The 13,548-nt window shown below is 46.8% G+C and overlaps 1 protein-coding gene across 5 annotated transcripts in view; it reads left to right on the top strand.

The window, feature by feature from the left end:
• The window catches only part of PRKAB2 (protein kinase AMP-activated non-catalytic subunit beta 2), a 768,584-nt gene that overhangs the window by 603,858 nt on the left and 151,178 nt on the right, over positions 1 to 13,548 (top strand). For all 5 annotated transcript variants that reach the window (XM_069641335.1, XM_069641332.1, XM_069641331.1 and 2 more), the window contains one exon: positions 224 to 357. In XM_069641335.1, the coding sequence (XP_069497436.1) occupies positions 224 to 357 (134 nt within the window). The remainder of the gene's footprint in view (positions 1 to 223; positions 358 to 13,548) is intronic.

The following is a 13,548-nucleotide window of genomic DNA, read 5'->3' as shown; positions in this document are numbered from 1 at the left end:
GGTAACTGTTATATACTGCAAAGAAACACTCAACACAGTACTGCTTGATTGGTGCAATTACATTTAAGAAAACCAGATGAGGTTTAACCATAGACTGTTAATATGATGAACGGATTTTTGTAGGTCAACTCAAAACGTTTTATTGTTTATCTCTGTCTTGTGAAGTTATAGGATCTTTACACTTTTTTATTTAAACCCCAATTTAATTTTATGCTTATTTCAGATGTGTCCAGCTCTCCACCAGGACTATATGGCCAAGAATTGTATGAGTTCAGACCTGAGGAACGCTTCAAATCCCCACCCATTCTCCCACCTCACCTCTTACAAGTCATTCTTAATAAGGACACTAATATTTCAGTAAGTTGAATAGATTTTAAACCATTTTCTTTACATATTTTTATCTTCTGCTGTGCTGTGTTGCATGCCAGAAAGGTTGCAGTTTCTAGCAATGGTTAGTAGACTGTGATATCAAAATTTGGTTAGAGGAAAAGCATAATTATATGTGATATAATTCAAGTCTTTTTTTTTTATTGTGCATTTTTGCTGACATTTTCTGCCCCATCACGAGTTTGGCAGTAACCTTTAAATGCGGCGATAACGCTATTACCGCCTCATTTAAGGGTCTGCCAAATCACAGGTTTGGCAGGATTTACCCCCAGCTCTGAGCTGGGGACAAATCTTCCACGATTTTGCCGATTTACGGCTCTATTACAGCTGCAGTTATAGCGCCGGCAGTAATCGTGCCGAAAATTCCCCATTGGGCCCAATGGGGAATGGGGAATTACCGTTCCGCCAAACCTGTGATCCGGAGCTAATAGCGCCAGGGTGTTTGGCTGTAACGCTAATAGCCCCGGCGGTAAAACCGCCAGGGATACCGACCAACTCATGATGAGGCCCTTTGAATTTACACGCAGTTAGAAAAATAACGATAAGAACAAGAATATGCAATACAATGCAGTACAATAAAAAATATTAATTATTAACACACACTGACACAATAATAAAATAAAGATAAAAAAGCATTTAACATAGAAGATGTACTAACTAGAAGTCCAGTTGTAGTAAATGTTTAGCTGATGTTTTCTTCTGAGTCATGAAATCAGCAGCATTAAGATTATGTATCGAGCAGTCAATATTACTAAGCGATCAAAATCTAAGCATTAAAACAATTTGTTTTGTTTTATAGATTGATGTGATTGGCTGTATCTATTCAAGGAAGTTAAGTTCCTTTAGTAGTTTTACAATCACGATTATTAGAGCATTTCAGGGCCTGATATTAAACGTTCCCGGAATGATTAAGTATACAACCAGTCTTTGCGATCTACAAATCGTTGTAAGCGAGTTTCACAAAAAACTCTTGTACCTTTACATGTCACGATGATATGATGTTAATGTTAATGTTAATGTTAAAGGATATTTGTACTGCGTACTAAGATCACCGGAGTGGTCCCCTGGCGCACAGGTGGCTCTGAAAAAGGGAAGGGGGGGGCGAGTTAGTGGGAATAAGCTGGAAAAGTGCAAAAGAGCAGTGATGTGCTGTTGGCAGCCTCAGCCCGGTGGGTCCGTTGTCTGGGCTTGGGGTGTTTTACGGTCGATAGTCGTGTGCTGCTCTGAGAGTCTATGTGTGGTTTGTTTTGTTGTTGCAGTGTAGTAAAGTTTGTGCGGATTGTTGTGTTGAAGGCTTGTGGTTGTGTTTGGTTAGAGTTTGAGAGGTGTATGCAGAGGGGTGAAATTGTTAGTGGATCGGTTAATTGGCATTGCTGTCCTTGCAATTATGTCTAGGTGTGATGCTTGCTATCATTCACTATTCCATCTGAGTGTGGCACTTGCTAATCTTCAATATATCATCTAGACGTGAGGCAAGTTAGTGATCATGATTTCATCTAAGTGTGACACTTGTTAACATTCACAGTTTCATCCAAGTGTGGTGGATGCCAACATTCACATTTCTATCTAGATGTGACGCGGGCCAAGGTTAAGAGTTACATCTAAATGTGGCACAGGCTAACATTCATAATCCCATCTAGATGTGACACATGCTAAAGTTAAGAATTCCATCTAAGTTTGGTGCATGCTAACATTCATAATCCTATCTAGATGTGACGCAGGCTAAAGTTAAGCATTCCATCAGTGTCCATCTAAGTGTGGCACATGCTAACCTTCACATTTCTATCTAGGTGCGACGCAGGCTAAAGTTAAGTATTCCCTCTAAGTGTGGTGCATGCTAACATTCATATTTCTATCCCGATGCGACGCAGGCTAAAGTTAAGAATTCCATCCAAGTCCATCTAAGTGTGGCACATGCTAACCTTCACATTTCTATCTAGGTGCGACGCAGGCTAAAGTTAAGAATTCAATATAAGTGTGGCGCATGCTAACATTCATAATCCTACCTAGATGTGACGCAGGCTAAAGTTAAGCATACCATCTAAGTGCATCTAACTGTGGCACATGCTAACATTCATATTTCTATCTAGATGTGACATAGGCTAAAGTTAAGAATTCCATCTAAGTTTGGTGCATGCTAACATTCATAATTCTATGTAGATGTGACACAGGCTAAAGTTAAGCATTCCATTTTAGTGTGGCGCATGCTAACATTCACATTTCCATCTAGATGTGATGCAGGCTAAAACTAAGCATTCCATCTAAGTCCATCCAGGTGTGGCACATGCTAGCATTCACATTTCTATCTATATGTGACATAGGCTAAAGTTAAGCATTCCATCTAAGTTTGGTGCATGCTAACATTCATAATCCTATCTAGATGTGACACAGGCTAAAGTTAAGCATTCCATCTAAGTTTGGTGCATGCTAACATTCATATTCTAGCCAGATGCAACATAGGCCAATCTTCACAGTTCTCTCTAGGTGTGGCACTAGTTAACATTGGCAAGTAAGTTAGTGTGTTATGCAATGCAACATTTACAGTCCAGCCATGAATAGATTTAGGCTGGTGGTCACAAATCTCTCTAAGTATGCATGGTGTAAGTCTATAGCAGTCTACATTATGAATCAAATTTCACAGGAGGGGGCAAGTGGCAAAGCAGCCCAAAATCGTCTGTGCAAGCCCACATTTACAGAGGTAGAGCTCAGTGTCTTGGTGGATAACGTTGCGGCCCACCATGCAGAGGTCTATGTTGCCTGACAGAGGAAGACACCATTCCAGCGCTGCACCCAAATCTGACAGGCGGTGAGCCAGAAGGTGTCGGCAGTCGGCTGCCTCACCCAGGACGAGGAGGACTGCTACAAAAGGTGGAATTACCTGCGTGTGTGGGTCCGGGGACTCCTGTCCCAGCATAGACTGGACAGCCTGGCCACAGGGGGAGGCTCACCCCTGGTACTCAACCTCACACCCTGGGAAGAGAGATGGAGTACAGTCATGGACATGGAGGGGATCGAGGGAGTCTGAGGAGCTGAGCGAGAGCTGGCAGCCAGGAGGCAGAAGGTGAGTCAACACCCCCCTATTTGCATGAAACTACAACAGCCTAGCACAGCATGCCCCAGTGGAATGAACCATGAGCCGGGCACTAGGACTGGGGGCAGTGCGTGGGAGCCACTAGAGGCACCTACCGCAGCACCCATGTGCCAGTGCACCAAGGCCACCCCTGTGAGCCAGAGCAGTGGGGAGGGCAGCCAAGGGACACATGACGCGCCATGCACCAAACAGCCATGGCAGGGTCACAGCAGTGCCCGATTGGGATCTAGCAGTGACAAGTACCAGACCCGACCCATCATCACATGTAACTGTGAAGTTGGTCATGGGGATCAGAGGCATGCAGGAGAAGCAACAGCTAGGCCAGCAATGTACCCCTGCCATGTCCCCACGGCCAAATGCAATCCCCCAATGTGCCCCCCTTCCAGCACGCGTCCCCATCATTGCCAACCTACTATCAAATGCAACCAGACTAGGGCCATGCATCAGTCCCACAGTCTGGGGGCAGGCCTGTCACCATGTATTTACCGTTGTGTATGCCAATACACATGAGAGATTATGTTCTAACGCCATCCCGTATATCCCCTACAGGCACACAAGCATCCCCAGAGGCCTCAGAGGTGGAGGATGCTGCGGTGCCATCTGCATGTGCACCCTCCCGTGTCACCACCAACACCACCACCCCGCATAGGGGACCACAATCTACCCCTAGGTGCAAGACACACCTGCACCAGAAACCCAGCCTGCTAGGAGCACGCCATTTGCCACTGAGGACACCACTGTGGCAGTCCACACTGCCAGGGAGGCCACCCCCCCTTGCAAACCGTGTCTCTGAAGGAACAAGGGAAGAGCAGCAGCAGCGACAGCCACAATGCGGCAGCGTCCCCACACCAGGCTTCAGTCTGTGCCGTCCAACAACCACCACAACCGAGAATCCAGTGCGTGACAGGGAGCAAAGCCATAGCCCACATAGTCCAGCACGATGCCGGCGTGCACACTCCCCCAACCTGACACCGACACCAGCTCCTCTGGGTCCCCTGTTGGCAGACCCACCAGGCAACACACCCCTCCCCGTCCTCGCCTATGGCCTCTTTAGGCCGGGTCATGCAGCGACTAAATGAAATGGAGGCAATTGCCACTGCACACTGTGGCCATATGGAGGCTATCTGTGAGGCCATCAAAGGGGCCATGAAGATGATGGCCCGCGACTATGTGAGGACAAAGTTGTGTCATCACAGCATGCACAGCCACACTGACTGGGTTTGGGCAAAGGGTGCGTGAGGTGTGCGGGGTTCTCTGCCATAGCAGGACAAATCAGGGAGGGCAGTGCCCTCCAGTGTCACCAGATGCAGGTGGCCGCATCAATTCCTTCAACTTCAACCACCCATATGGAGGAATCCTATCAGAGCACCCCTAGGCGTAGGTCCCAGCACCAGCTGTGCTCACATTCCCCGGATGCTGTGAGTTGGGAGAAGAGGGCAAGGCCTTTGTGAATGTCAGGACTCTTGTTGGCCTGAGTGGCCTTGCCATGGACACGGTGCTGGGTGGGGGGAGTGGGGTTAGTGTGCTGGTGTGTTGGTGGTGGGTGGAGGCTTAGGGAATGGAGTTTGAACAAGTTACATAAAAATCTGTTGAACTCAAAACATGCGAGGACATTTATGATTGTGTTCTGTGATCTTTATTCACACTGTGCTTGTGTACTGGGTCAGGTCACCGTACAAGAAGTAATTTCTTATTAGTGCCTATTAGTGCCTGTAGGGCCACTCTCCCTTTCCTCACTTCATCCCTGTGGGTGTCTGCTCTGGCTCCTGCCACATGGTCGTCATCTCCATCTTCCTCTGGGTGTGGCCTGTCAGCGTCGGGGGTAGGGATGCATTCCTCCTCAGGTAAATGTCATGGAGCATAGCACCTACCAAGACTATGTTCCCTACTTTGTCAGGGGCATACATCATGGCCCCTCCAGTGCAGTCTAGGCATCGGAATCGTGGCTTCAGGAGTCCAAAGGTGTGCTCTATGCATACGCAGGTCCAGCTGTGGGCATGGTTGTAGGTGGTGTACGTGGGTCACACACGGGTCATCAGCCACACCAGCTGCGGATACCTAGAGTCACCTGTATGGGGTGCAATACGGGCATCAGTCATTTGTCTCATGCATGGGTCTGCACTCTCAATGTATCTGGCCATTGTTAGCCATGAACATTCCTGAGTGCATCTGGCCCATGCAATGTGTATATGTGATGGGTGTGCATCCTTTGTATATTATGCCATATAATCCTTGTCCTGTACATGCACCCCGTGTCATTTTAGCGGGTGTTCTGTGGTGTGTCCCGGTTGAGTGCACATGGGAAGACGGCTGTGTCATGGGTGGACATGCTGTTGGATGCTGCTTGGTGGATCTGCACTATGCCACATTCAAGATGCATTGTGGTTCATGTGGTCTGATGTGTCATTGTGATGGCAGTGGTGTGTGTCCATGACCATTTGTGTCCAGGTGTGTCAAACGTGTGCATGCACCCTTGGATGCCCCCTGTCGATGGTGCAGGTGCTGGACGGGTGCTGCCAGTGCCTCCTCTTGACATGCAATGCTTCCTGTCGCTACCCCCCTTTTTTCTCTTGTGCTTCAATGTGCATAGGTGGCAGGACTTGTACTCACCCACTATCTAGGTCTGTTGTCCTCTGTGCCTCTCCATGTATCCCGGCACTGTGCTGTTGCGTAGGACCATGGAGTTGTGGGTGGATCCTGGGTAGCGGGCACAGGAGTGGGTTATGATGAAGTCAGGGCCACAGGTTACCTGCATGTTCAGGGAGAGGTAGTGCTTCCCTTTCCTGTACACGACCTCATCGGCCCTGGGCGCCACCAACACGACATGGGTGCAGTCGATGGCTGCTATCACATTGGGCAGTTGTGTGGTGGCATAACAGCATGCCTTCATGTCATTAACCTGGGCCTGGGTGATGGGCAGTGCAATGTGTTTGTGGACATGGCGCAGGAGGGCATCCAGCACCTGGCCCAGGACTGTGCTGAATGTTGACTGTGTCATGCCATGCATCATGGCCACGGAGTGTTGGAACGTGCCAGTGCCCTGGAACTGGAGGACTGCCACCAGCTTCACTAGTTGGAGCATAGCTGTACGGATGTTAATCCTGCTCCCAATGTCTTCATGAATTGTGGCCAGCAGCTCAGTGATGGTCTCTCTGTTGTGTGAAACCAAAGAGTGTCTCATCTGCTAGTCCCTGTGGATCTCGCTCTCAGGTGGCCAGGACACGGCTATCGCCTTTGGATCCAGACCCTGGGGGTGGACCAGCGCAGGAGGATCATCTGGTTGAGGAGACTGATGGTGAGACGTGGTATTACCCCTTTTCCCGTACACCTGACCCATCCTATTTTATAGGATTTTCCGATGTCCCAACTCACCCTCCCTTTCTGCACAAACACTGGGCTGAGGAAGAGGGCGACTGAGAGTAAAGAGGCGAACCCTCATTGGACATGTTCTGCTAATCGGGTCAGGCAAAGTCAGCAAGGTGGAACACGAACAAGAGCAGAACTTCCGGGGTGAAGGCGAACCTATTGGAGCAGAGTGACGGGCCAAGGGACGAGAGCAAAGGGTAGAGAATCCCAGTAGTTCCCTGCAAAAGGTTGTTGCCTCCAAAAGGCTGCGTGTGGAGAAGGCCAAGCCCCGGACAAGAAGACTGCATTGTGTTTCAAGGATGCAAGAGACCTTCCTGGGTGAACGGCAGAGTTGGGGAGGGGAGGACAAGCCTGTGGTATTAACCTTGACTCATAAATTACGAACTGCAAAAGACAAGAAATAAATACACACAGCCGGTGAGTTGGCAAGTGACATGGAAGACCGGTGTGTTAAAGAAAGATTGAAGTTGCAACAGTATATAGCACAATTGAAGGCTGCACGTGTGTGGATGAGACGCAAAGACAGGCAGACCTGTGATGAACTTTGAATGCCTGATAGCTGGGAAAGGTTCAGCCTTTGAGAGTGATAGTTCACTGGCAACTGCGAGATCAGTCCTGGATGGAGAGTAGTGGAGCGTAGCAGCAGTGAGGTCTGGAACCTCAGGATAAATCCTGGGTAAGCGGTAAGCGGTCCAAGGGCAACCGCGAGAACAGTCCTGGAGAGGAGAGCTGCTGCGCGGCTACCGCCGTTGCAAGTAAGTCCCGAAGGCCTCGATAATTCTGAGTAGGCGGTGAGGCAGTCCGAGGGCAACCGCTGGATCAGTCCTGGATGGGAAGCCGCTGTGCGGCAGCCACAGTTGCAAGCAAGACCCGGAAGCTCCGGAATCCTGGGTAAGCGGTAAAACGGCCCAATGCAACCGCAGAAGTGGCCCTGGAAGGAAACCCGCGGCGCGGTGACCGCAGTAGCAGGTGTGAGCTGGAAGCTCCGAAAATCCTGGGGAAGCGGTAGGTGGCTCGAGGGCACCGCGAGAGCTGACCTGGATGGGGGCCGCAGAAGACACAGTGCCGAAGTCCAGGAAGGCACAATTCAGGTGGGGGAAATCCCTAGGAGCAAGCGCGAGGAACTACACACAAACACAGGATTGTGAGTGCATTGACACGCGCAGAACTGCAGGGGCGTGGCGCTTATCTAGGTGCGCTGAAACCTGTACCATGCACCAAGGAGCTGCGTCCGCCATGTTGAGAGGGTGTTGGGGTCCTTCGGGCACGTTGTCGAAGGGACCAGGAGGTCCAAAGGTGCGATTTCATGACACTCCTTATATGATTGGAGTCCATGGATTGACCATAGCCGTATCCATAACATAATGGGCTTGAGAATTGCTGCATATTCCTAATAGCAAAGCCCCAAAGCCAGGGAGGTTGCTGGTGCACCATTCGGTGAACATAATAACTTGCATTTTAGCCAATCACCAAAGGCTCAATATTGATATACCCCTAAAGTTTTACACCATATAAAACCGCTTGGGTCACGTGTGCCCTAAAAACTACAATACTGGGAGCACCGTCAAAAACGTCTAGAAAAATGTATTAATTCCTAAACGTCTGCTCAGTACAATTTCACTTTTTCAGAGTTGATAGAAAATAAACTAAATGCTTAGAGAAAAGAAAAGAAAATATGAACCTTTATCACTAACTTCCTGGGTTTGCTTTTGTGATATAGTATTGCTTTATTTTATTTTTAGAACAATTTTTAGGTTACAAATGCTAGAAAACTCATCAAAGAGTTATGCAAACAAATTGGGGCTCTAGAAATGAATGCTGTGTCATCAGAAAAAAGTAAGATGGACATATTTTCCTGTTTTAATACTGGCACACCAGTAGAGGGAGCTAATAAGGATGTAGCCAAATCATTAATAAATAATTAAAACAACATTGGGGCTAAAAAGCACCTGTTAAATAATGATGATAAACAGAAAGGAGTTTGTGTATTCACCACTGATACTCCACCTAACCAATGCTTTTTTCTCAGAATAAAAAGAAATAATGGCTCTTAGAATTTGGGCTTGGGCTTTTAAATCAAAATAGCCTCCATAAGAGTGTCTGATTAGCCCAACCCTATGAAAGACTTAAGGGCAAAAAACAAGGCATACAAAGATTCACCTTTTTGAGCAGTATATTTCCCAAATAGTAACAAAAGGCAAACGTGCTTAACCATGAATTAGAATCTCACTACCAAGGTTACTAGTGTTCGAGCAAGACGTTGCTGTATCCTTTACGTATAAGGTTGATCAGAGAGATTGGTCTAAAATCAGCTGGGTCATTACGGTCCCCTTTCCTAAAATTGGGAACAATTAAATTGTGTAAGTACTAGATATAACTTTATCATAATTTGTAGATTTAAAAAATATAGTTACAAAAGGAATCCATATCCACGGTTTCATCTTAAATAGGGAGACCGTCTGGGCCGGGCACCTTTCCATTTTACATCCACAGCACAACATATCTCCTGCAAAGAAAGCTCTACATGGTCCCCTTGTGCTATACTATAATCTAAAACATCCAAATCAAGGCTGCTGTATCCATTTCTGATCTGTATACTCTTTTTCCACACTCCCCATTCTTGTTGTCACCTTTTTCATCCCTTTGGGCAGCGTTCCTTCCTCTCCCAGTCGTCCATTTCAAGTCTCTACATTCTCTCCCACCTTCTTCATCACTTCATGCATGTTTCTTTGTAGGCTTTTGGAACTATGGCCACTGTTCTCCAAATTTCTCTTCTTGCTCCAACCTTCTTCACCTCTTTGTGTACTTTCTCCGTCTATTTGAGCACCACTATTCCCCTTCTAGTATCTGCCTTAATGGCCTGCATGACTCTTTCACTTATTCAACCTTTTGTGTCCCTTCTTGTCTCCTCTGCGCACCACCCTCCTTCTTACTTCTTTATAATCTACTTCTTCACCCCTTTGGGCATCATGCTTCTCCTTACTACTTACAGTCTCTTTTCTTCACTCATGTTGACACCACCCTCCTTCACTCTGTTTTCACAATACATGATTTCTAGGTCTCTCTCAACTTCTTCATACATGTGGGCACCTTCTTTGCCCCTTTGGGTACCATCCTGTTTCTCTCTCCTCTTCAGCACAATGGTCAATAGATCTCTCCCGCCTTCTACTCCTCTCTGGACACCTTCTGCAACCCTTAGGGTATCAGTAACAAATTGACTTCTGCCTTGCAGGAGTACAGGCATGAGTAGAGGCTAAAGTGCCTACACAGCCCCCATAATTCTAGAAACCCAATCATAAAGGTAAAACAGGCACAGTTAAGAGATGCACCTTCTTTGCCTTTTGTGGTAACATGAGCCGAGGGAAGGCATACTCTCAAGAGGAAACTGTAGCAACCCAAACAGCGAAGTATGATAATCCAAAATAAAGGAATGTCCAATAAAGGTGTAGAAAGGTAGCATTTGTACTCTTACGTAGGTTCAACATTTACGCTTTATTCTAAGTTACATCAAGCTGTTACAATAGGAACACCAATGGGTCCCATCACCCAGGCTGGCTTAGCTTCAACTGACACTAAGCAGAACCCTCACATACACTCTCAGGGCAACATTCCACACTAGGACTCCAACATTCTCTCAGCTCATGCCTTCACAGAGAAGCCCTATACAACAAATGGTTTGATAAAAAATATATATGTTTTAATTAAACACACTATATGCAATAAAAACTAAAATAGAAAGCACTAGAAAGACCCACTCCTGCAGAAAGCACACAGAAAATGCAATGTACAAAGATGCAGCACTCTGGGTAATAAGATAGGAGGATAAAAGGCAATAAAAACCACAATGTCCAAAATAGATATGTTATTGAGTTGCAAAAAGGGATTTATGTCACCTAGCCAGTCTCTAGGTTCCAAAATGGACTAGGGGCACAGTTATCAGGCAATAATACCTATGCAGTGTCTTGATGGTTTAACAATGGTGAAGCAGGCATCTCAGTGCTGTTTTGTGGTTTGATTCTGTTTCAAATGCGACCGTCACTGTAGTCCAGCAGCAAGCAGATGTTGAGGTAGGGTCGAATTGAAGAAGGTTGCGGTTCGAAGCGCTGCTCAAGCAATGCAGATTGTGCAAGTCCATGAGGATCAGCTCGACAGTCCAGAGAGAACGCATGGATCGGTTTGATCACCAACTAGATTGGGGATGGAGGAACTGGTGGTTCGACGTCAGCTCAAGCACAGGTGCAGCAATACTTCTTTGTTCGAGCCGAGGCAATGATGCAGTGATGTCTTTATGGGAGGGCAAAAGGGGCACTTGCCCCGGGGCCCCACCTTGGAGGGGCCCCCCACAAGGGTGTCTAATCTAAAGATGTTAGTGACCATTGTTTACAAAACTTAAATGGCACACATCAAGATATTTGATGGCGTGTTGCTGAGGCTCTGAACCTATTGCCTGTCTGTTGCAACAAATACTTTCTGCTCTGATCAATTCCTCCTGTAATGCTTTGTGTTCACTGTCCAACATATATTTTGTGTGTTCACTACAACTCCTGTAGCAATCTCACCTTTCTATGGGAATAATAATGATCATGTGCAATAGCCAAAGTTGAAATGCATACTGATAAATGTGAGTGTTGCGTCGGTTCAGAAGATAGCTCAGTGTGTTAAGAACCAATTGCAGAGATTTGTGTTCATATGCAAGATTATAATACTGAATTCCAGCAAGGCCAACTCAGCCTTTCCTATGTTTGAAGTTGATAAATCTGCAGGTATGTGTACTTTGTTTTGTAGTGCAACAGGTGCTATTTTCAGCAGTGCACCTGTAACTGTGGTTGCTATAAAAAAAAATAAAAACGAATATAGCATCATATGGTGAAGGTCTAGAAATTGGTATCTGCAGAAGGAGGCTTGTAAAACCTAGGCAGGTACCTCAAATAAAGACTGTGGGCCTCATTACAAGTCCGGCGGCAACCGTGCCGGTAAAACCGGCAGGCTGCTGCCGGACTTGCAAAATTTTCTGGTGCCTGACTTCACGGAAACACTGGGGCATTAAAGCCCGGGCGGTCCATGAAGTCAGGCACCGGAAAATGTAAATCCCCATTCCCATTTGAGTGTGCAACAGTGCTGATGCTTCCATGAAAGTCTGCGGGTAGGTGTTGTTCTGCCCGCCAGGTCTGACCCTAGTGGGCGGGACAGCACCTGCCCACAGACTCGTAGTGTGCCGGTCCTGTAACAACGGTGCCGGTAAGCCTACCGGCACCGTTGTTACCGGACCGGCACACTTATAATAAGGCCCATTAAAGTGTTAGTCAGAGAAGTGATTAGGTATGCAAATTCAAGACTGTGGAACCAAAGCGTTCATGCTTCTATCCTGGCTTCCCCAGCAGACGAAACAGTGATCCAGGACAAATCAACTTATTTCACTGACATTACTGTACTATCTTCCTTGAAAAGGTTGCCTTTTCTAAGCTGTGGCGCAGAGAATTGACTAGATCCATAGCGGTGTGTCAGTGCTACGATTCCCGGAGCCATGCATTGAAGCAGCGGCAAGTGGAAGCATAGTGGCGTCCTTTTGGAGTTTTGGACCTTGGTTCCACGAGAACTAAGAACGTGTGCACGGTGCACATGGGCAGTTAGTGTGGCAAAGTGGGAGTCAACAGAGACTGCGTGGAAACAAGGTGGACTCTATTTGACTGCCTGTCCACCTATCCTCTGGCTGGGTGAGTAAGTTAGTGCTGGGAGTGACTGGCACAGTTGCAGCAGTCGGTGCAACTGGAGTGGTGGGTGCCGTAACTCTCCACTTATACACCTTCACTTTAGGGCACTGGTGGCCGGTGATAGCAAGGTAAGAACTGGGCCATCAACAGACTTGAAAAGCCGCTGCTCTTTATAGTTGCTCTGAGTCTGCTTCCAATGTACGACCTGTGCAGTAAATGTGTACTGTTCCAGCCAACAGAACCCTCAGTATCCCTATCGATACCAGTTGGTATGAACTAGTACAATATGAGTGTGGCTACTCAAAGTGATAGTATGACAACTAGTATGACAATTAGCCCTTCCCGGCTGTGTCGGCTCTTTGGAGAAAGTGAGAAAGTGAGTCTGTTTTAGAGCAGCCTTTAAATATAACGAAAAACACAGTGAACTTGAAAGAGACCGATGTAATGAATAGTGGTATTGTTGAATAAGGCTGATAACTGCCGGAAATCTATCACGCATTACTTCCCAAATGCATCTAATGTAAATTCAACACCTGCTAATGGAAGCACTGTGCCGTTGATGATGAGGGCAGGTGTGCTTAATATGAGCATTAACGATCAAGAATTATCGGTGGTGATGGAAAGTGCGACAGCTGTGAATGAAGTAGATGGCTCACTTGTTTTGTGGGATAGAGTATGTCCTGCATCCTTATCTATGTCCACAAGAATGCATATGGACAGTTCTTTAGCATCTTCTTTGGATCATTCTGCCATATTAGTTTGGGGACGGCCTCTATTTCTGCATTAAAGATGGTACTTATGTCTTTGTTGGACATGTACATAATATTAGAGCAGAAGTCATACAGCATACAGCTGCTCTACATTTAATACTGCAGAGACTTGATTTACTGGCTCTGGCTAGTAGACCCTCCACAACCTACGATGGTGGAACCCTCCAACTCCAATAATGTCATTTGTCTTTTACTCAATGCCCTTTGCTTCAGGGTTTGTTAT

The sequence above is a fragment of the Ambystoma mexicanum genome, chromosome 1q (assembly GCF_040938575.1).
Source record: "Ambystoma mexicanum isolate Mex_15411 chromosome 1q, UKY_AmexF1_1, whole genome shotgun sequence".
Classification (NCBI taxonomy): Eukaryota; Metazoa; Chordata; class Amphibia; order Caudata; family Ambystomatidae; genus Ambystoma; species Ambystoma mexicanum.
This window is presented reverse-complemented; position numbering and strand designations above follow the sequence as displayed.